The 24292-nt window shown below is 47.4% G+C and overlaps 1 protein-coding gene across 5 annotated transcripts in view; it reads left to right on the forward strand.

Moving 5' to 3' along the window:
* Positions 1-24292, forward strand: part of CAMKK2 (calcium/calmodulin dependent protein kinase kinase 2) — a 65212-nt gene that overhangs the window by 4148 nt on the left and 36772 nt on the right. For all 5 annotated transcript variants that reach the window (XM_089894469.1, XM_089894468.1, XM_089894470.1 and 2 more), the window contains exons 2-7: positions 11387-11904; positions 16322-16369; positions 17022-17075; positions 17786-17837; positions 20596-20729; positions 22399-22435. In XM_089894469.1, the coding sequence (XP_089750595.1) occupies positions 11452-11904; positions 16322-16369; positions 17022-17075; positions 17786-17837; positions 20596-20729; positions 22399-22435 (778 nt within the window). In that variant the 5' untranslated portion in view covers positions 11387-11451. The remainder of the gene's footprint in view (positions 1-11386; positions 11905-16321; positions 16370-17021; positions 17076-17785; positions 17838-20595; positions 20730-22398; positions 22436-24292) is intronic.

Below are 24292 nucleotides of genomic sequence, written 5' to 3' on the forward strand. Positions count from 1 at the left end.
TCCCCGATAAAACCAAAAAGAGGGGCATATTTAAAAGGAGGTGAGTGCTGTTAGACTTCATAGGGAAGACCTCTGGCTCTGGCATTCCCTGCTGGGGCATGCTAGTGCCCAAAATGGTGAAGGAACTATTTTAGCTGTCAGTGTTTTCCGTTTCAGTCATGTGCGTAGTGTTGCTGCTGAATTTCCCCCCTCAGTTATGAACCATTTTAAGGGTAGAGAAAAAACCCAAAGTTTTGTTTTGTTTTTGACTGGCTCATGGTTTTGGATGGCTGGAAGGAGAACCAGGAGGTGATGGAAACGGGACAGAGCAGGCCGCTGGCTCTGGAATCCTGATGATCTTTCATTGAACCCACACTTTTGGGAGGGGCTGGTGACAAGCCCTGCCCTGGGAACCGAGGAACACTGGGACTTGGTCCTTGTCCTTTAGGAGCTCTTGGGTGAGGGGTCTGGAACTGTTGGGGATCGCTTTGGAAAAGATGAACAATTCTAGCATTTTTCCCTTTTGAAAAGGAGAGAAGGAAAATTGGAAGAGTCTGTTGTGCCCTTACCCTCACCCCATCCTGAAAGCTGCTGAGCAACTATTTTTATATTGTCCCTTTTTATCCCGTTGGCTTCTGTAAATAGTTGAGAGATGGCGGTTGCAGAGATAAAAATGCTAATTCCAACCTGGAGAGGAGCGACTGATGGCCCCCCAAGGAAATGGGGGGAGAGGCCAAGGTCTTGCCCCTCTGCTTGGGCATGAGGTAGGAAGTGAGTGGGAGTGGGTGGGGAAGGGACATTGTGGGAGGTGGCTGAGATAAGCCTCTGCTGGAGAAGTTTAAATGGGGAACCAGTGGTTTGGGTGGTGGGCAGGGCGTGGAGGAAAGGACACCTCCCTTATGGGTTTCTAAAGCTACTTTGGGATTTTGCCGTTAAGGCCTCTGGCAGAAAGAGATTTTATTTAGATTCTTCCCAGACAGTTCTCCTGCCCTCTGGGTACAGGTGTCTAGGACAGGGTTGGACCCCGAGAGCCAGCTCCCAGCCCCTCTTTGGCCCTTCCCGGGGTTGCTTTGTGCTGGAGGCTGGGGAGGGAACAGCTAGATTTAGCATCACCTCCAAACAGCAGGGAAGAAGGAGGAGAAGGGCTGTGAGTGGGCGAGGCCCGGATGCCTGTGGATTCCCAGCCAGCCCCCTCCCTCTCTGATTTGTCAAGCTACAGAATGTTGGAGTCAAAGTCTTTTTCTTTTCATTAAAAATTGAAATTTCAGTTGTTTCCCAGCCTCTTCCTTAGGTTCAGTGAAAGACTGGGATGGATTCAGTAGGAGAAGAGGAAGGAAGTATGATGGTCCCCACCTCCCTTTTCTAAATACCCCCAACACCCACACCCACACTCACCCATTCACACTTACTGGCTCTTCAAGGCAGGGGCCTCCTGTGCACACCTGGCTTTAGGTACCGGGTGTGTGATGCGGGCCGCTTCTCCGTGATACTTCATGATTGACCCAACAGTAGCTGCCTAGGAACTCTTAAGGCAGTGGAGCTTCTTGCTCCGCCAGCATCCAGGGCCGAAGGGGACACTGCAGGGGTCAGGGGTCATGCCCTGGCCTAGCCTAGAACCTGCTAGGCTGCCTGGGAGAGGTCATCTCACCTCCCTGGGTCTCAGCCACTCCTTCTGGAGCCCTAGTGCGTTGATTATGAAAGCTGTGAGAGTGTGTGCAAAATTCTTGTGACACAAATAAGCAAGGATGCGAAATTATATGCACACTTTGCTTTTAATTTTGTAGAAAGTGGTGCATATGGATAAGAATTAGAAGGGAAGACGAAAAGAGTTAAGTTGGCAGGTTGTGATTAGAAACAAAAATTTTATTTTAATATAAATTAAAGCCAATTGAGGGGCTTGAATTTGATAGCCGTTGAAGTGCTTTCTTGGCAACAGCTTCTGTTTAGGGAGCATTTGCTGTGTGCAGGGGCCTGTGTGGTAGGTGAGGTAGGTATTGTTATCCTCAAGGTCACCAGCTAAGGAGAAGGGCTGTACCCCTGATCACGATGTGCCCACCTTTCTAGGAGCCTTTGATTTCACACCTGTGCCCTCCCAAACTGCTGTGTGATTTGGGGCAAGTCACTCAGACTCTCTGTGCCTCAGTTTCCTTATTGGTGAGATCATGATAATAGTAACTAACTCATAAGTTTATTGTGATGGTTAAATGAGGTGATACATGCAAGGTGCTTAGAATAGCGCCTGGCACTTGGCCAGCAATAAAGAAGACTAGTCATCACTGTTACTGTATCTACAACTACTATGGCTGCCACTGTAGTGATGTGATTCTTGTGTTAAAAGTACTAGTCAGTTTCTTCCCTTCATTTCATCCTATTCTTAAGCCCTTTCCTTCCCTGTTTTTGATTTTTTTTCCTTTAAAATTAAAAAAAAAGAAAGAAATTAAAAATGAGTTTGGAAGTTCTTGTTTCTGCCAAACCATCAAGGTGAAGGCTGTCAGGGGAGTTGCAGCTGCCTGACAGTTTGGCCTGGTTGGGAGCCTCAAGGTGTAGGCAACTTATCATCTGGCAGGGAGCTTAGTGGAAAAGCTTTTCTGTCAGTCAGCTCTGTGTCATCTGTCCATTAGGACCTTTGATTGTAAATGACAGAAAACCAACTGCAAACTAACTTAAGCAAAAATGGGAATTTATTGGCTCATGTAGTTTAAAAACTCCTGGGGTAGGTGGGCTTCAGGCATGACTGGATCCAGGTGCCCATGCAGTGTCTCCAGTTTTAGTTCTTTTCTATCTGTTGGCTCTCTTCTCTCTCTGTCAACTTCATTCTAAGGCAGGGTTCTCCCAAGCTCCTGGTAACTCTAGAAGTACATCTTCATTGCTCTGTGTGCCACAGAAAGAGACATTCTTAATACTTCCACAAAATCCTAGAATAAAACTTAGTAGACTGACTTGGGTCATACATCTACTCTTTTTTTTTTTTTTAATAAATTTGTTTATTTTTGGCTGCGTTGGGTCTTTGTTGCTGCATGCGGGCTTTTCTCTGGTTGTGGCGAGGGAGGGTTACTCTTCGTTGCCATGCGCAAGCTTCTCATTGCGGTGGCTTCTCTTATTGCAGAGCACTGGCTCTAGGCGTGTGGGCTTCAGTAGTTGTGGTACACGGGCTCAGTAGTTGCCTGTGGCTCGCAGGCTCTAAAATGTAGACTCAGTAGTTGTGGTGCACAGGCTTAGTTGCTCCGCAGCATGTAGGATCTTCCCAGGCCAGGGCTCAAACCCGTGTCCCCTGCACTGGCAGGCAGATTCTTAACCACTGCGCCACCAGGGAAGCCCCACACATCTACTCTTGAAACAATCACTTGACCAGAGCAATCAATGCCCAGTTAACCAGACTTGAGTCATAGTGGAACCCCTGAAGTTGATGGCATGGACAGCTCCATGGAGTCACCTTTCACACAGAAGGATGGGTTCCAGACATAAATCAGGCTGCTGTTATCAGACTAAAGGAACATAGAGTCTAGGCCAGCTAAAGAAAGCATCTGACCTTCTGAGTGGCCTTGGGATGAATGAAATAAACAATGACCTCTAGCCAATATTTACTGAGTGCCGGCAGTGTTCTAGAAAGTTCTAGGTCCTGGAGTCCAGCAGTAAACAAAAAGGCAAAGGCACGGCTCTCACAAGTTAAGTCAAATCGATGTCTCTGTGCCCATGCACGTCTTTCCTGAATGCTGTAGGACACTGAGCCTTCACACTCTCCCCTCTCACACAGGTTGGAGCCAGAGGAATGGGCTAGATATTCCCCTTTGTTAGAGATTTTGACTCAGCCTGGACTTCATTCTGGATACAACATGTGGACATTGCAAGGCTGTACCTGTAATTTTTAGCCCCTTTCTGAAAAACTCAGACCAGTTTTAGCTCTACTTGGAACCACTGCATAACTTTGGACAAATTAGTAAACCAGGGCTTCCCTGGTGGCGCAGTGGTTGAGAGTCCGCCTGCCGATACAGGGGACGCGGGCTCGTGCCCCAGTCCAGGAGGATCCCACGTGCCGCGGAGCGGCTGGGCCCGTGGGCCCGTGGGCCCGTGAGCCATGGCCACTAAGCCTGCGCGTCTGGAGCCTGTGCTCCGCAATGGGAGAGGCCACAACAGTGAGAAGCCCGCATACTGCAAAAAAAAAAAAAAAAAAAAATTAGTAAACCTTTCTGACCCTTCATTTTCTTATTGGTGAAATGAAATTGTTGGAACAGGTGACCACTGATATTATAGCACTAATATCCAGGGCATCTCAAAGTAGGGCCTGTAGGGGTGAGATAGGTCATGAGAGGTAGAAAAGGGAAGGACATGTAATAGGACACTCAGCCTGTCCTTGGCGTTGGGGAGATGAGGGGAAGCGGTAAGGACTGTGGCACGCCGGCGAGCATATCTCCTGTCCAAAGCTTCAGGGAGTTGTTACCAGGAGTGAATACAGGTCCAGTGCTAACAGTGTCCAGTTCTTCAAGAGACTCTGGAAATTTTGATTTTTATCTGAACTCTCCTGGCTCTGAAATGTTGGCATCTCATTCGAATAGTTTTAAATACAGTGTAGGCCAAGCAAAATACATCAGTGGCCAGATGTCACGCGATAGGGACTGTTTGCTCCAGGGACTATGATGGGATGGGGTCTGTGCACACTAAAGCCAGCACTATCAGAGTTCCCTGGTTGTCCAGTGGTTAGGACTTGGTGCTTTCACTGCCGAGGGACTGGGTTCAATCCCTGGTTGGGGAACTAAGATCCTGCAAGCCTTGCAGTGTGGCACAGACAGATAGATAAAATAAAGCCAGCACTATCCCTCGTGCCCTCTGCCAAGGAAGGGCCCTTGTCTCTGGGGAGACAATCAGTTTCAGTGCCTCTAAACTAAAGAATATGCAAGGAAAGACAGTTGTAAGAGTCTGTGTCACTGAATTTGATACGACTGCTTGTTTGGGCCAAGGCCCCGCATCTGGAATATTCCAGCTGGTGTCAAGCCTCAGCACTGCATCGGCTGTACAACTGAGCCTCCCAGGTCTCCCACTTAAGTATTGGGAAACACCCTCTGAATCCGTGGCCCCTGGGGCAGCAGGCTTCTGTGGTTGGGAGGGAAGCTGTGTTAGTTTGCTAGGATTACCTGGACAAAGTACCGCTAACTGGGCAGCTTAAACCACAGAAATGTATTATCTCACAGTTCTGGAGGCCAGAAGTCCGAGACCAAGGTGTTGGTAGGGTCGGTTCCTTCCAGGGGTCATGAAGGAGAATCTGGTCCGTGTCTGTCTCCTGGCGTCTGATGGCTGCTGGCAATCTGGCGTTCCTTGGCTTGTAGGTGCAGGACCCCAACCTCTGCCTTCACGTTCTCATGGTGTTCTCCCTGTGTGCCGGTCTGTCCAGATTTCCCCCTTTTTATAAGGACACCAGTCATATTGCATTAGGACTCCAGCATATCTTTTTTGGGGGCCACAATTCCACAACCCATAACAGGTGCCGAGTGGGGTCCCTACGGCTTTGCCTGGGACACCCCTCCTGCTCTCATCAGCTTCCTACAAAGCTCTTGTGCTCTGGCGCCTCCACCCTCACCCCCTTCCCAACCTCGTTCAATCCCAGGAGTCTTCTTTCTGTCCTCTCCGCTCTCCCACCTCTTTCCTGCTGCGAGGCCTTCTCAGAATGTGTTTCCTCCTCCTGGAGCAAGTTCCCGCCCCCTTAGCACCTACTCACCCTGTAGGTCTCAGCCTAAATATAATTTCCCCAAGTGAGGCCTTCCTTGACTCACCCCCTCCCATTCAGATCTCCCCTGGGTCCCTGTGTTGTTCTTTTTTATCTCATCCTGGTTTTCTCCTCCAGTTTGTGCTTATAGAGTCACTTGTGCCCCTACTTTTCAGAAATCACATCTGTTTTGTTTATCTGGCACATAGTAGGTCCCCAGTAATAACTTGTGGAAAGAAGAAATGGGTGAGTGGGTTTCCTTTAGCACCTCCCCGGGCCTCAGTTTCCCCAGGTGAGAGAAGATGTGGCTGGCCAAGCCTGTTATCCCAGGGAGAGGACATTGTCCCTGGCCTTGGCAGGATCCTCACAGCTATTTTGGGCCTCTTTGTTGTCCCGTGTTGCCCGGGACCTCAGGGGACCATGCAAAGGGTGTATCATGGGTCAGGGCATGTCACGGGCCCACTCACTGGCTACTTGCTGTGCTGCAGCTCCCGTGGTGGTGGCGGCTCGGCATCTGGTCAGCAGGCGCAGGTTGGAAAATGCCCCCAGGATACGAGAATGTGTTTCCTGGAGGCTGCTGGCACTTGGCTTCCTGGCAGAGGAATGAGCGTTCCTTCGTTCTGGCCTGGAGCCGGGTTTATCTGCTCCAGGAAGGGTCTGGTCCTCCATGGAGCTGCCTGTGAGAGGGGAGGGAGGGGAGCTCAGGGCTGCCAGCCAAGGGGAGGCTTCAGGGCCTGGGGAAGGACCCACATATTGGGGCAGGAGGCTTGGGGAGGGGGCTTTTGGAATTTCATCAAACCTCGGCCTCCCCAAAACTGAATGCTTAGCTGTCCCTCCCTCTCAGAGGACCTGTGAGGATTAAATGACCCAGGCAGAGCTGTTCCAATGTTTGGTGAAGAAATGCTCAGTTGGATGTTAGCTGTTATAATGCAAACCATTGTCTTTTTGTATGATTTCTCTTCTCCTGGGAGTGTTGGTGGCTTTCAACAGATCCTTAAAAGGTGTGTGACCTCATACGATCTGTGACCTCAGAAACGGTCAGATTCTGGCTTGGACTCTGTGGGGTCAGTGGTGCTGAATGGCCAAGTCCTTGCCTGCCAGGCCTGCTGCAGACCAGTGAGGGGCCTCCAGGTGGCCTCGAGGCACTGAGGTCTGTGTCCCTTGGGGCTCTTTCCTGAGACCTGAACACACCTATCCCTCCAGCACAGGGGCCCACACCTCTGCCTCAGAGCCAGCCAGTGCATTTTTTCTCTCCTTTCTCCTCCAGGCCTCAAGGGCCAAGGCACGGAGCCAGACGCCAGCTCGTCAAGGAGACTGATTAAATGCAGCTTTGCCAGGGGTGGATGGCTTGGTGTCCTTGGCCTGGAGTGGCGATCGATAAGCAATTGTTTTTCTGTTGGCAAGAAGAAAAGTTCTCCATTAACTGTCTCAGGTGCTGCCAGACTAGTTTTCTTTTCAGGAACTCTGCAGCCATGTCAGAGGTGGCTCTGGGAGGGAGGACGGGCCAGTGGAGGGGAGGCAGGCCCACGCTCCCAGGGCTACAGAACACACACAGGAGGAGGAACATTCTGGAGCATAGCCTGGCAGGTAGTAGGCATTCAGGAAGTATTTGTTGAAAGAAGAGCTTTTTGAGCACTTAACCATGCATCAGACATGAATACTGAGTTCTTAGTTCAGTTAGTCCTCATGACTCTTGGGTGAGTGCCCATTTTATAGAAGAGAAAACTGAGGCTGCGGCCCCAGGCAGTCGAACTTCAGGGACCCTGCTTTTCCCCTCCTGGGAAATAAGGATTATAAAAAGGATATGTAAAGGAACGGCAGCTGAGACTGTGGAGAACATTGAACTTGGGTTGTATTCTTTCACGGATGAGGAAGCCAAGACAGGGACACATTTAATGATTTCTTTCTCAGATACAGTCAGAGTGGGATAAGGGATTAGGAGATAGAGCCAACTGCTCGCTCCCTCTGCCTCGTGCCCCGGAGGTAGCCCTCGGGCCTGATTATCCTAACTCCCATTGTGGTTATGGTTACTTTCCTTTAAAAATTCATTTCTGAATAGTTACTCTTTGCACACTTACTTTTACAAAAATAAAAGTAAATACAGTGAAAGTTAAGTCCCTCCCACCCTGCCTCCCCCCCACTTCTGCAAACCAGTTGTCTTCTCTTGAGGCCACTCTTATTTTCTTGTGTATCTTTCTAGGAATATGCTCTGCATGTGATTATGTACGCGCGTATGGCCCTTTTCCCCCTATGCCAACAGCAGTATCCGAATGCCTTGGTTTTTTCCATGTAACAGTGTGTCTTGGAGCTAATTCACATTAGGATGTACAGAGTCACCTCTTTTAAAATAAATGCATGATTTTCTCCTGGGCTACGTGTACCTCATTTTATTTACTCAGTCCCCTGTGGATAGTCATTTCAAACCACACTACCAAAATAATTTTGCACGTATATCATTTTTTTATGTGTGAGATTGTCTTTAAGGTAAATACTCCCAGGTGCAGAATTGGTAAGTCAAAGGTATGTGCATTTGGAATTTTGTTAGATATTGGTGAATTTCCCTTCATAAAGGTGATACTAATTCATACTGCTCATAGCCTCAGCAAAATAGTGCTGTTATTATATTTTTTGTCTTTGCCAATCCGATAGTTGGAAAAAAGATATTTCATTGTAGCTCTATTATTATTATTTTAATTTTGGTAAAATATACATAACATAAAACTTACCATTTTAACCACTTTTCGATGTAGAATTCAATGGCACTATTTACATATGGACTGTTGTGCAGCCATCACCACTGTCCATTTCCAGAACTTTTTCATCACCCCAAATAGAAACTCTGTACCCCTTAAGCAATGACTCGCTGCTCCCCTCTCCCCCTGTCTCTTCTGGTAACCTTTATTCTAAACTTTCTGGCTCTATGAATTTGCCTATTCTATAAGTGAAGCCATACAGTATTTGTCCTTTAATATTTGGCGTGTTTCACTTCGCATGTTTTCAAGGCTCATCCATGTTGTAGCATGTGTCAGAACTTTATTCCTTTTTATAGCTGAATAGTGTTCTGTTGTATAAATAGACCACATTCTGTGTATCTATTCTTCCATTGATGGAAACTTGGGACGTTTCAACCTTTTGGCTATTGTGAATAATGCTGCTGTGAACATGGGTGTGTAAGTATCTGTTTGAATCCCTGCTTTCAGTTCTTTTGGGGAGATATATATATATATATATATATATATATATATATACCTAGAAGAGGAATTGCTGAGTCAAATGATAATTCTACATTTAACTTTTTGAGGAGCCACCAAACCATTTCGTTGTAGTTTGAATTTGCACTTCTCTTACTATAACTGAGGCTGAGCATCTTGTCACATGACTGGGTACTTTGTTATTCCTTTACACTGTACTCTGTGTTCAAAAATTGTGCCATGTCCGGGCTGGCATGCTGTTGTTAGTTCCTTAGTGCCTTTCCCATTGATCTTTCCCTGCTCCACAAGGGACCCCATCTGCCCACGTCATGGTCCAGATTGCATACATAGAAGCTATTCCATAAATACTTATTGCACGACTGTCCCAAGAGGGCGGGTAGCATTTCTCTGCCCCTCAACCAAGCCCTCCAGGAAGCACTGGCTTTCTGCTCCCATCTTTACTTTCCTCTGTATCCCCCCACTGCCACCCAGTGTCTTAAAGAGATATCATTTTATTCATTCATAAAATCTCTCTACTCAGCTCTCACTGTTTTCCTGGCACCTTTGTGACGTGGGTGATCAGCACAGAGCTGCCACTGTCTGCATCTGTGGATATACTCCCTGAATTCCAGTGGTACCTGTGACATTTGTCCAGCAGAATTTGTCAAACATACAAACCAAAGGTTAATATTCTGTCCCAGAGACAGAAGGAATTGACAGTCTAAGGGAGTGTGTCAATCTTTTTTTTTTAATTCATAACATAGAATTAACTATTTAAAAATGTACAAATCAGTGGCATTTAGTCCGTTCACAGTGTTGTGCAACCACCATCTCTATCTAGTTCCAGAATATTTTCATCACTCCAAAAGGAGACCCCATACCTATTGACAGTCACTCCCCTTTTCCCCCGACACCTCCCCAGCCCTAGGCAACCACTAATCTACTTTCTGTCTGTATGCATTTGCCTATTTAAAAAATATCATACAGGGAAATTCCCTGGCTGTCCAGTGGTTAGGACTCTGCGCTTCCACTGCAGGGGGCACGGGTTCGATCCCTTGTTGGGGAACTAAGATCCTGCAAGCCACGTGACATGGCCAAAAAAAAAAATTTCATATAAATAGGATTATACACATGTGCCCTTTTGTGTCTGGCATCTTTCACTTAGCATCATGTTTTTGAGGTTCATGCAGTTTGTAGCCTGTGTCGGTTCTTCATTCCTTTCTAGTCATATTCCATGGTATGGACAGGCCACATTTTGCTTATCCATTCATCTGTCCGTGGACATGTAGGTTGTTTTTTCCCTTTTGGCTGTTGTGTATACATAGGAACGGAATTGCCCAGTCATATGGTAATTCTCTGTTTAATTTGTTGAGGAACCGCCAAGCTATTTGATGTTAACTTTTTTTAATCTCATATTTGCCTTACATCTTGCAAGTACTAGCTGGGGGCTGAACTAGGGAAACATTAGATAATAGATATGTTGAGCCTAGCTCCTCAGACGACGCAAACTTCCCTGGCTCACACACTCTCTGCTGGTGTGACCCCTGACCCCCACTCCTCAGTTGAGAATCATTGGCCACGCCAGGCCAGGGGACTGAACTCCTGTGCTCATGGTCTTTGCATCAGGAGACCTGGACAAATCCCTCTCCCTCGCTTGAACCTCAGTTTCCCCATTTACAAAATGAGGGTATAATGGCAAACCAACAAGCTAGGGTGCTTGTGAAATTATCCTGAGGTGTGGAAGATATTTTATAAACTGTAAAGAGCTGTCTGAATCATTGCTATTGTGAAGTGATGCAGCCTAGAGGTCACCGTGTGGAAGTGTTTCATTTGGCCTGCCCAGCATTTTAAAATATTTAAAATAATTGCTAATTTAAAAAAAAAAAATCAAGAGATCTCACTTACCATCCTGGCTTTAGAGCTTCTCTTGAAAAAAAAAAAAAAAAAGAGGGGTTGGAGAGAGAACCAGACAATTCTAGGCCCCAGTCCCTGTTTAACAACAATTGGCTTGAGCTGGAAGTAGCTGCCACCTTTGTAGGAGGCATGGGTGCTCTATTTTGGGGTTTTCTCATACTTGGTTTCTACAGGAATTGAATTTGGGATTCTTGTTTGTGTGACAAGGGGCTTTTAAGATGAGGAAATGTGAAACAACAGGGTCCTACTGTAGAGCACAGGGAACTATATTCAATATCCTGTGATAAATCATAGTGGAAAAGAATATAAAACAGAATGTATACGTATGTATAACTGAATCACTTTGCTGTACAACAGAAACTAACACAGAGTTGTAAATCAACTATATATCAATTTAAAAAAATGGATACAGTGAGGAAATGTGGAGTAAGCTCTTCTATATAGACGCAAAAGATTTCAGATCACACTGTGTTTTGCAAGATATTTTTTTCAAGGACGGCGACTCAAAGCAGGAATGAGGCACCAGTCTGGCCCAGCAGGAGAGACCCCCTTCCCTGCCCCTGCCGCACAGGATGGGGGCAGGTGACCCTTCCTCTCTCTGCAGGTGGCGCCGCTGCCGGATGGGAGTGCCCGGGCACGTGCGTGTCGCATGAGGTCGGCACATGCACCATGTCATCATGCGTCTCTAGCCAGCCCAGTAGCGACCGGGCCGCCCCCCAGGATGAGCTGGGGGGCGGAAGCGGCAACAGTAATAGCAGCGAAGGCCAGAAACCCTGTGAAGCCCTGCGGGGCCTCTCGTCCCTGAGCATCCATCTGGGCATGGAGTCCTTCATCGTGGTCACTGAGTGCGAGCCGGCCTGCGCTGTGGACAGCGGCCTGGCCCGGGACCGGCCCCTGGAGGCCCCTGGCGGAGAGGTCCCCCTCAACGTCTCCGGGTCCCAGGCCCGGCCCCACCTCTCCAGTCGCAAGCTCTCTCTGCAGGAGCGGTCCCTGCTGGATGCGAATGGGCGCTGCGTCTACCCGGCCCTGCCCCACTCGCCCGTGGGCTCTCCGCAGTCCTCGCCGCGGCTGCCCCGGAGGCCCACGGTGGAGTCGCACCACGTCTCCATCACCGGGTTGCAGGTATGTGAGCGGCGGCCCTTGGTGCCCTGCCCCGCGCCCGGAATGTCTCCGCGTTAGGTTGGGCTCCCCCAGAAGGATTCCAGCGCAACCAGTTGATTGGGGAGATGACCCCAGGAAACCCAGGGAGACGTCAATAAAGGGTGCATGTTGGAGCCAGTTACCACTGTGGGCATCTGGGCCTCCACCTCTGGGCAGCCCTGGGAGACAGCGTAGGACACGAGCCCCAGAGTTATTCCACCTGGTGTAACAGGGCGGGCCCGTTACACCAACTGCTGGCAGTCCCTGAGCGTGGGCAGAGCATCTCGGGGACAGACAGAGCCTCTCACACAGAGATGCACGCGGTGGCAGTTGGAAGTTGTGCTGGGGACTCTGAAATGGGGATGGTGGGTCAGTGAGAGGCCTCGCACGCTGACAAACAGCACGGCCCCAGTTGCTGAGTGTTTGCCTTCCCAGGCACTGCCCTCAGCACTGCACCTGAACTTCTCACTTGATCTTTACCATAAACTTCTAGGAGGTGGGTTGGGACTCAGATCCCCAGCAGGGTTCACAGGGCCTGACCCGCCCCCGCCCCACCTCCTGCCCCATCTCCTACCTTTGTGCTGCCAACTCACAGAGCTCCGACCTTACCCACTTCTTTGTCTTCCTCATTCCCTCCGTTAGGCCTTTACCCTTGCTGTTCCCTCTGCTTGGAACCACACCGCCCCCCCCACCATCTTTGCAAGGACATCTCCATCTGGCTTCCAAGTCTCAACTCAAATATCACCTCCTCTGAAAGGCCTCTCATTCCACCCCCTCTAAGCAGCCTTCCGTCCCTGTCTGTCCTGTTGCTCTGTTGACTTTCCTTCACAGCACTTGTCACCATCTGATTATCTGTGTGTTTGTTAAGTTGTTTATTGCCTGTTCCCCGCCACTGCCCCCGCCTCAGCTAGGATGTTAGGAACAGTCCTGTCCACCACAGGGTCCCCAGCACTGAGCACGCTGCCTGGCGCATAGTCGCTCAAAAATATTTGTTGAAGGAAGGAATACATTTTATTGGGGGATGCCTGGAAATCAGGAATGGCTTTCTAAAGGGGCTGATATTTAACTACACACTGAGAGTTCACTGCAGTGGGTGAGCATGGCATGAGCAAGGGCCCCGAGGTAGAAGGCGTGAGCCCATTTTAAAAAAATTGTTATTGTTGTTTCATCTCCTAGTTTATTAACTAGCCACAGGCCACCTAGGTGACAGAGGTAGTCTCATTCCTCTAATATTTTAGTTTTAAAAGTATGATTATCATAACCCAACTAAGTACCAGCTATGTATACCAACGTATTCCTTTCCATAGAATTCAGGATAGGTCAGGGATTCAGTTAACTGGAGTGTGGGGCCCCAAATGGGGGGCACTGTGGAAACAGGGCTGGAGAGCGAGTTCGACTTTGTATCTGTTAGAAATGAGTCAGCTTAGAGAAACAGATATCTCCCAACAACAGTGGCTTTAACACAGTAGGGTTTTTTTTTTAACCATGTAAAATAAATCTAGAGCTAGGCATTGGGGATTGGTGTGGTAGTTGTGTTGTTGCTTTTGCCCTTAAAACCTCATGATCTCAAGATGGCTGCTGTGGCTCTAGCCTCCACAGCTCCATTCCAGGCAGGAAGAAGGAGCAGGGAAGAAAGGCAAAAGATGTCTGCCTCCTAAGTCAGTCCTCTTTCCTGGAAGCTCTACCCAGCAACTTCTGCTTATCTCCCACTAGCCAGAACACATGGCCACCTTAGCTGTAAGAGAAGCTGGGAAATGAAGTTTTCTAGCCTAGAATGTTGCCACACAGAGTTCCACTTATAAGGAAGAAAGGAGAGACTGGTGTTTGGTGGGCAACTAGACAACTCTGCCAAGGTCAGAGCTTTAGAGGGTTTGAAGGTCAGGCTGTGAAGTCAGGACTTGACTCTGGAAGCAGCAGCGAGCTGGGGCTGATGTGGTCAGAGTGGATTCTTGGAAGATGAACTCGGGGCTAGATTATGAGGCAATGAGACCCCTTAGGACAGCTCTGCAGGGCCCCACCTCTGCCTGTCACATCCCTTCAAGACTCAGGGGAATGAAAACAATACTGGAGAGAAACACAAAACAAACTAAAAAGTCCACCAGTGAGGTGAGAGCTCTGTGGGCCCGTTACACAGCAAGTCAAAGATGCAGGTCTGACGTGGAACTAACTCCAGTCAAAGGAAGTTGAGAACTGATTTAGTGTGACACCGTCTATGCCTCCCCAACCCCATCCCAAAACAGTACTCTGTATTTTCTACAGATGCATGTATGTGTGCATTTACATAGAAAAAGGCCTAGAAGTTTATACACCAAACTGATATCAAGGTTCGGGGAGAGGGATAGAATTGGGGCATGGGAGGGGTTTCAAGGGAAATCTTGGGCTTCTCTGTAACACTTGAAGTTTTGCTTTCTATCGTGTTTCTTTTCCCAGTTTTACTTCTTGTATCACTTAACATGTTCAGCCTAACTATACTGAGGTGTAATTGAAGTGAAATAAACTGCACATATTTCAGATGTGCAATACGATCAGTTGTGATGTATGTATACATCCATAAAACCATCACCCCCATCAAGATCGCAGACATTTCCAGCACACCCAACAGCGCATCCCTCCCCCACCTCCCCTCTCCCAGGCAGCGGCTGACCTGCCTCTTTTCATTATAGATTAGCTTACAAGTTCTGGAATTTTATATAAGTGGAATCATTTAGTATGTACTTTTTTTAGCTTAGCTTCTTTCATAGCATAATGATTTTGTGATTTATCCATATTTTTGCACATATTAGTAGTTCATTCCTTTTTATTGCTAAATAGTATTCCACTGTACAGCTATATACCATAGTTTGTTTATCCATTTACCTATTGATGGACATTTGGATTGTTTCCAGTTGTTGACTATTACTAATAAAGCTGTTGTGAACATTTGTATACAAGTCTTTGCATGGACACAAGTTTTCATTTCTTTTGAGTGAACACCTAGGTGTAGAATGGCTGGGTCATATGGGAAGTGCTTGTTAAGACACTGCCAAACGGTTTCCCAAAGAGGCTGCACCATTTTACATTCCCACTAGTAGCGTATGAAAGTTTCATTTGCCCTACATTCTGACAATACTTGGTTTGGTCTGTCTTTTTGATTTTAGCCAGTTTAGTGGGTGTGGCTTTAATTTGCATTTCCCTGATGAGCAATGATGTTGAGCATCTTTTCATGTGCTTATTGATCATTTGTGTACCTTCTTTGGAGAAATAGCTTATCAAATCTTTAGCCCATTTTTAATTGGGTTGTCTTTTTATTAATGAGTTGTAGGAGTTCTTTTTTATTTATTTATTTTTTAAAGTTTTTTTCTTTGTTTTGGTTACGTTGGGTCTTCATTGCTACGCTTGGGCTTTTCTCTAGTTGCGGCGAAGGGGGGCTACTCTTTGTTGCGGTGCGCAGGCTTCTCATTGCGGTGGCTTCTCGTTGCGAAGCACGGGCTCTAGGTGCGCAGGCTCAGTAGTTGTGTCTTGTGGGCTCTAGAGTGCAGGCTCAGTAGTTGTGGCACATGGGCTTAGTTGCTCTGCGGCATGTGGGATCTTCCCCAACCAGGGTTCGAACCCATGTCCCCTGCACTGGCAGGCGGATTCTTAACCACCACGCCACCAGCGAAGCCCAGAGTTCTTTATATGTTCTGGATACCAGTCTTTTGTCCACTGTAAGTGTTACAAATAGTTTCTCTCAGTCCGTGTCTTACCTTTTTTTTCTCAGTAGTGTTTCAAAGAGCAAAAGTTTTAATTTTGATTGAAATCCAATTTATCATTTGTTTCCTTTTATATTTTGCACTTTTTTAATACAAAAAGGAACTTTTGAGAAACTGTTAAGAAACTTTTGTTTGCGCTAAGGACACTCAGATTTTCTCCTCTTGTATCACTTTACATTTTTTTACAGGATAACACAGTCATGGATTATTGTTTAATTTTAAATTAACTTTTAAAAAGTAAGTAAATGAAGTTTTTAAAAGTGGGAAGAACCTTTAAAATGGGTATTAAAAGAGTACATACTATATCATTACGATCTTACAATGTACAAAAGCTATGCTGGTAGGGACTTCCCTGGTGATCCAGTGGTTAAGACTCCAAGCTTCCACTGCAGGGGGCATGGGTTCAATCCCTGGTCTGGGAACTAATCTCCTACATGCTGCGTGGCACAGCCAAAAAAAACACAAAAAACCAACAACAACTGTGCTGGTAGAAGGCAGGATAGTGGTCACCCTGGACAGGGGCCAGTATATGGGAGATGCTTCTGGGGAGCTGGGAATGTTCCCTTTCTTGATTTGGGTCCTGGTTAAGGTGTTTGTTAAGTTTGTGAAAAATGTATCTAGCTGCAAACTTACAATTCATATTCTATGTGTTTCTACTTATTTTCCAGGACTGTGTACAGCTGAATCAGTACACACTGAAGGACGAAATTGGAAAGGTAAATATCCCAGGAGCCAGGCTGGTTTTCCATATCTACCAAGGATGTCTCAGATACTGTGGAGGGAACCCCACTAGATTTGGGAGTGGGAGAGGAGTCCTTGGAGATGAGGCTGGGAGGGGGAGAGTTTTGTCATTTATGGTCCATCTGTTTTGTTTTATTTTGTTTTGTTTTACAACGTGCTGTGTTTCTACAAAAGCTCACAAAGCTTCTAGGGAAATTCCATATCACTAACATTGGTGTTGGCTTTTTTCTCCTTAAGGTACTCTCACATCTGTTTTTGCTTTTATATCGGCCAATGGGCAGTATCATTGCAAGGGTCAGAAACTCAAATGCCAGTAGAGAGCAAGTGAATAATATAAATGAGGAAAACATGCTAGGTATAAGACAGTAGGGAGTGGTGAGGACTGTGGCAAACTGTTAACATATGGAAATGATTATGGCTCCATATCCATATCAGAATCTGGATTTTTATATCTGACCTGTTTTAAAATGTTGGCCACCAATTCAAACTTTCTAAAAACTGCAGATCCAACAACATACAGGTTGGATTTTGCCAATGGGCTGCCAGTTTGCAAGCTCTGTATTAAGGTCCTCATTTTGCAGATCATAACTTCTGGGTAGTATGTCACAGGCATCTCCCTTTATCCAGGGCTCCTATGGCGTGGTCAAGCTGGCCTACAATGAAAATGACAATACCTACTACGTGAGTATCCACATCCCCCTCCCTGCCCCCATCCTTGTCCAAAGAAAAAGGCTCCTTTCTAGCACTTGCCTTCCTGGAAGGTTTTCTTAGCTGTTGACTCATTTTATGCTTAGGTCATGTTTATTCTGTGCATTAGGAAGGAAGTGGGGAAATGGGGAGGTGAAGTGATTGGCTCAGGAAGATTGAGTGAATAAATTCAGCAAATGTCTCATATCCTTACTCTGGGCTACCCTTTCTACATCCTCCATAGCACTAAGAACTGGGTGGTAGTGAGACAAACTGCCATGTGGCTGAGACTTTGAAATCAGTCCAATGTGGGTTCAAATCCTTGCTCTCCCATGTGCCAATTATGTGTCCTTGGACAAGTGACATAAATGCTGAAACTCAGTTTCCCCATGTGTAAAATGTTCCTTGCCCATCACTCCAGCTCACTTGTGTCTTGATTCAGTGGTAGCGAATCCCAAGGTTTGTGGCCTCCCAGCTGGGAGAGCTGACCTGGAACCTTGGAAGTACCCTCCGGCCTGGAGGGACCCCAGGACTCCAGCTTCCACACAACCTGTGGAGTTGACCCATTCCAGTGACAAGGTGCTCACTACATTGTCCTGCGGCTGCTGGGTCACTGACAGCTTGGGCAGGCCTAGGAGTGGAAGGAACTCTCCCTCCTCCGTCCTACCCATTTTAACCAGGATGTGGGGTCTTTCCTCCCACAGGCAATGAAGGTGCTGTCCAAAAAGAAACTGATCCGACAGGCGGGCTTTCCACGTGAGTTTGTTGGGCCAGAGCCTTTGTTCTTAGGTGCAGGGGCTGGGGCAATACAGAGAAGACCCACTGAATGGTGTCCCCTGCAGAGGTGTCCTGGGTGGATTCCCCTAAGACAGCGTTGGGCCTCCTGCTGACGTTTTAAAATTCATTTTCTTTTAAAAATATTTATTGAAGTAATATTGGTATCAAGTAAAAAGAATCCCTCAGAGGAAAACAGTTTGACTGTTCCTCAAAAAGTTAAACATGCTGTGACCATATGACCCAGCAATTCTACTCCTAGGCATATATACCCAAGAGAATTGAAAACACATGTTCACACAAGCTCGTATGTGAAGGCTCATAGTAGCACTATTCATAATAGCCAAAATGTAGAAACAACCCTAAATGTCTGTCAACGGATGAATGAATAAACAAAAGGTGGTCTGTCTAGTCAATGGAATATTATTCAACCATAAAAAGAAATGAAATTCTGATACATGCTGCAATGCAGATGACCTTGAAAACATGATGCTAAATGAAAGAAGCCAGACAAAAAAGGCCACATATTGTATGATTCCACTTACACGAAATGTCCGGAATAGGTAAATCCACAGAGACAGCAGATTAGTGATTTCCAGGGGCTAGGGTTAAAAGGGAGTGGGGACTGACTGCTAATAGGTATGGGTTTTTTTGTGGGGGAGTTGAAAATGTTCAAGACTTAGTGGTGAGGGACTTCCCTGGTGCCGCAGTGGTTAAGAATCCGCCTGTCAATGCAGGAGACACGGGTTCGATCCCTGCTCCGGGAAGATCCCACATGCCACAGAGCAACAAAGCCCGTGTGCCACAACTACTGAGCCTGTGCTCTAGAGCCCACGAGCCACAAGTATGGAGCCCGCTCGCCACAACTACTGAAGCCCGTGCACCCTAGAGCCCGCGTGCCACAACTACTGAGCCTGCGTGCTGCAACTACTGAAGCCCGTGCGCCTAGAGCCCATGCTCCACAAGAGAAGCCACTGCAGTGAGAAGCCCGTGCACTGCAACGAAGGGTAGCCCCTGCTCGCCGCAACTAGAGAGAAAGCCTGGTGCAGCAAGACCCAATGCAGACAAAAATTAAAAAAAAAAAAGACCTAGTGGTGATGGTTTCACAACCTTGTGAATGTACTAAAAACCATTAAATTATATATTTTAAAATGATGAATTAAAAAAATTGAAATACCATAAGGTATTTCAATTATATCTACAAAAATGCAAAAGAACAAAAGGGTGTGTAATGGAGATCAACAGTTTCTTGCTGTACTCCTCCCTCTCCCTAGAGGCAGCCCCCACTTTTAGCTCTTTTAGGAGCTGGTAGTTACTGCATGTGATCAGGTGTAGGTGAGCATATGCTGCTCCAGCATAAGCTCCCTGCCAGCAGTGCTGAGCAAAATGTTGGCTTGAGCTGAAAAGAGAAAGTAGATAAGAAGAAACATAAATCCCAAAACCCTGTCCTATCACCAGGACCCTGGTTTATCCTGCTTATCTGAACTGAGCCAGTTAATATCCTTGTGCCATTATGTCTTGATTTATTAATTTTTGACATTTACTTCTGACTTCCTCTGAGGATGACTTAAACCACTCCTTTCCTCCCTTTCCCTAACCAGGCAATGAGGTGATACCACGATGTTCAGCTCCTTTGTTGTTACTGCCCTTGTCACTTTCTTCCTTGTTACAGCAGATGCAGCAAGTATCTTTCCTTTGAACTTGCCTTGCCTCTGTTCACATCCCACTCTGACACCTGCACCTCTGCTTTTACTTTTCCAAGGCTGACCCATCCACATTCTGTTCTGTTAGTTGCACTTAGATCCTTACTTACATATAATATGCAGTGTAAGTGTTTTGACTGTGGACCTTTCCATCACTGTGGCCTTCTGACTATCAGTCACTGCAGGGCCAAGCAGGCCCTTTGTTTTTTCTCTCATCAGCTCTTACTTCTTTTCCTATCCCAGACTTTATATCTCTCCTACTTCCATGAATTATGGAGGTGAAGGATAATGTTTTTGTTCATCTTATGGAGTGGGAAAACTGAGCTCCAGAGAGGGGAATATTGAGATTGCTGAACTAGACCTCAGACTTCTTTTCCTTGTACCTCAGTGAACTCTTGATTCTCACTGGGGCCTGGGGAGTGGGACAGGAAGGAGAGAATTAACAGAAGGCTGGGCAAGGGGACTGCGTGTCCAGTGTTTCCAGCAGCAGAGGAGTCAGGTGAAGAGAAGGCTGTTTAAAGCCCCTGGTGGGGGACTTCCCTGGTGGTGCAGTGATTAAGAATCTGCCTGCTAGTGCAGGGGACACGGGTTCGATCTCTGCTCCGGGAAGATCCCACAACTACTGAGCCTGCGCTCTAGAGCCCGTGAGCCACAACTACTGAGCCAGTGCACCACATCTACTGAAGCCCACGTGCTCTAGGGCCTGCGTGCCGCAACTACTGAGCCCACGTGCTGCAACTGCTGAAGCCTGTGCGCCTAGAGCCCATGCTCCTGCAACAAGAGAAGCCACTGCAGTGAGAAGCCTGTGCACCGCAAAGAAGAGTAGCTCCCGCTCGCTGCAACTAGAGAAAGCCCGTGTGCAGCATCGAAGACCCAACACAGCCAAAATAAATAAATAAGTAAATAAAGACCCCTGTGTGACATCAGCCATTCCAGCCCTTCTGAGAGCCCCCCACTTCATTTGTCCTGCCTACAGTCCCCCTCTGCAGAGGAAAGTCTCTTTGCCTTGACTCTGGGATGGTTCATGTCTCCTCCAGGTCGTCCGCCTCCCCGAGGGACCCGGCCAGCCCCCAGGGGCTGCATCCAGCCCAGGGGCCCCATTGAGCAGGTGTACCAGGAAATTGCCATCCTCAAGAAGCTGGACCACCCCAACGTGGTGAAGCTGGTGGAGGTGAGGTGGGGAGACACGGAGGAGAGAGGGAGGCATGGTGATGGTCCAGCCCTGTCTCTGTTATTATCAAAATGCCATACCACTGGTTTCCAGGGAGAGCCACATCACATCAAACAGCCTGTTGCAGGGCTGAGTGGTAGTTATTTCTCCAGGCTCCTTCACCCTGTTATCTTGTGTAATCCTCACCCCTCGCTCGGACTATTACTTCCATTTTATAGACGAAGGAATTGAGGCTCAGAGGGATACTGAGGCTTGCCCTTCACCTGTTTCTCTCTTTTTGGAGCTGGTTCTCCTTCTGCTATACATATGTGTAGTTGTAGCACAAAAGCAGCCATTTGCATGTAAACAAATGGGCCTGGCTGTGTTTCGATAACACTTTACTTTCAGAAATAGGGGAGGGCCAGAATTGGCCTGTACGCTGGCTGTACTTTGCCAACCCTGCTCTAGATCTCACACTTTGTGGCCTCAAGACCCTTTTATGCTCTTAAAATAATTGAAGAAGGCAGAAAACTTTTGCTTATGGGGGTTATGTTTATTAATATTTATCACATTAGAATTTAAAACTGAGAAGCTAAACAAATTTTTAATTCATTTAAAAACAACAATAATCCTACACATTAGCGTAAGTGATTTTTTCAAAGAAAAATAACAGAACTCTAGGTAGGCAAGTGCCTGGGTCTGACTTTTCCTCGAAGGGCAGAGCTTAGGGTTCCAGGTTGGCTGTCCCAGGCCTCTGCCTAGGATGCATCCCTTTCTCAGGGCTCTTGTCCTGTGACTCTTAGATGACTAGGGAAGGTGAGTGTGGTATGGGAAGAGGTGGGAGGACCAGTCTAGCCAAGGAGTCTGTCTTTGTTTCTTTCCAAAAGAAGAGAGATGGTGGCTGCAGGCTATCTCCACCTGTCACACCGAGTTTCACAATTTCAACTCACTGATGCTTGAGTCGGCCATCTTAGAGGAAGCCCACGGGCACTTGGTTAGCGCATGTGTCTGGGTCCTGGCAGGATCTCCCCTCTCCCTGGTGCCCTGTGGTGTGTGGGCTCCCCACCCAACAAGACTCTGCCAGCTTACCTGTTCATTCATTCATCAGACATTTCCTGAGCGCCTACTAGGTGCCTAGTCCTGTTAGAGGGCACCAAGGAGGCAACCAAGGTGGATACAACATGGTGCCTGCCCTTTGGAGAGAGGAAGATAGAAATAGTGATAAAATGAAAGCAGGAAGGCCGTAAAAGAGAGAAAGAAAGTGCTGTGGCAGTTCCAGGCAGGGAGACATCATTTCCTGCCAGGGCAGGGGGAATGGGGACAGGATTTGAATTTTCACCCTGATGACCAGTCCGTCGTCTCCTAGGAGACAGGTGGGATTCTTATTCAAGCTGAGACATTTTCCAGGGGAGGAATCTGCCCCCTCCTTTTCATAACCTCCGTTCTGGGTATTTAGGACCCTTGAGGATTGGGCTAGAATGCGCTTATTTTCCAGATGGCCATTTGGATCACACACTCTGGGTTTTTTCCTGTGCCCTTCATCTTAACTAGGAAAAACGGTGGAGAGCGCAGCCCTCCCATTGGCAAATGCAGTCATGTGGATGATGCTTCCTCCCTGCTCATACCTTTTCTCCCTCTTCCTCTCTCCTGCTCTTCATCTCCGGCCTGTTCCATGTGGCTATGCCAACAGGTCCTGGATGACCCCAATGAGGACCATCTGTACATGGGTAAGAGAGCCCTTACTTTCTGCCACCCTTGCTCAGGCAGCTGCTCCTGCCAAAGCCCAGGGGTGCTCTTCAGGCAACCCCTGCCCCTGGCATCTCCCACCCTTTCCTGCTCCAACTGGGCCCCACACAGAAGGCTGCACCCCTGGTTCAAAGCAGGAGGTGGAAAGGAGTTCTTGTTGGGACTTTATCTGGGTGTCCTATTCATCCATTTGCAGTTATTTATTGAGTACCTACTGTGTGTTGGACACCATCCTAGGCACGAAGGATGCAGTGATGAGTACGAAAGATGAGGCCCTTGCTCTTATGAAGCTGGTATTCTAGTCAGGGAAGACAGATAGTCAACAACTACAGTCGGCCCTCCGTGTCCACGGGTTCTGCATCTGCAGATTCAACCAAGTGTGGATCGAAAATATGAAAAAGAAAAAATTTCAGAATGTTCCAGAAAGTAAAACTTGAATTTGCAAAAAGTAAAAATGCACTGGCAACTATTTACGTAGCATTTATATTGTATTAGATATTATAAGTAATCTAGAGATGGTTCAAAGTATAGGGGAGGATGTGCATAGGTTATATGCAAATACTACACCATTTCATATAAGGAACTTGAGCATCCGTGGATTTTGGTATCCACGGGGGTTCCTGGAACCAGTTCCCCGTGGATCCTGAGGGAAGACTGTAAATAAAGCAGATAATCAACTTCAGATAGATACTCTGAAAAAGATTAAACAGGGTGATGTGACAGAGAGATGGAGGGGTCACGGCAGAGAAGAGGTGACCATTTAGCACCTGAATATCAAGGACACAGCCCTGTTGCATCTGAGGAAGAGCATTCCAGGCAGAGGAAACAGCAGGTACAAAGGCCCCAAGGCTGGTGAGAGCTTAGTGTGTTTGAGAAAAATGGGACTGCAGCAGAGAAAACCAGGGAGAGGGGGTGGGGATGAAGATGGAGGGCCTGGGAGGCCATGATGGGGCATTTGGAGCCTTGAGGGGCCATTGAAGGGTCTGGGCCCTGAACACTGAAATGGAAGCACTCAGGTATGTCCTCAGAGACCTCGTTTTTAAAAAATGATGAGGACATGGGGCAATTCTCAGTTCCCAGCATAAGCACTGATGAGGGAAGGAAGTGCAGGACTAATTCAAAGCCGGACAGCAGACTCTCAGGCCCAGGAATGCGTGATCAACAGGTCATGTGTCCCGCTGTTGTCTGGCTTGGGTAGGCGTTCAGACTAGCGTATTAGCGTATGCATTTCGCGCGGGTACATATGACAGCCGGGAGGGGTGTTAAGGAGATGAGTGGTATGGGCAGGGCCAAGCCCAGCCTGTCTCCGGGATGAGCACAGGGTGATCCTTTGCTGCACAGGCAGTGGTTAATCATAAATAATGGGTCTGGTCTGGAACTAGAGCTCAGAGCTCAATTTCCCCTACAGTAGTTGCCATGGTTCAATTCCAAGGATGATGTCGTTGCTTAGGACATTTTATTTTTCATCACCCCCCCAACCCAGGTTTTTATTATGAAAAATGTTAAAGTTGAAAGAAGAGTACAATGAGTACCTGTATGCCTACCGCCCAGATTCAACAGTTAGTAATTTTTGTCATATTTGCTTTATCAGTCTAGCCACCCACCCATCCATTTCTCTGTATATATTTTTAAATTTTATTTATTTATTTATTTATTTTTGCTGTGTTGGGTCTTCGTTTCTGTGCGAGGGCTTTCTCTAGTTGCGGCGAGCAGGGGCCACTCTTCATCGCGGTGTGCGGGCCTCTCACTGTCGCGGCCTCTCTTGTTGTGGAGCACAGGCTCCAGACGCGCAGGCTCAGTAGTTGTGGCTTACGGGCCTAGTTGCTCCGCGGCACGTG

The sequence above is a fragment of the Delphinapterus leucas genome, chromosome 14 (assembly GCF_059928025.1).
Source record: "Delphinapterus leucas isolate spDelLeu-1000000601 "Yukka" chromosome 14, BTC_Dleu_Yukka2, whole genome shotgun sequence".
Lineage (NCBI taxonomy): Eukaryota > Metazoa > Chordata > Mammalia > Artiodactyla > Monodontidae > Delphinapterus > Delphinapterus leucas.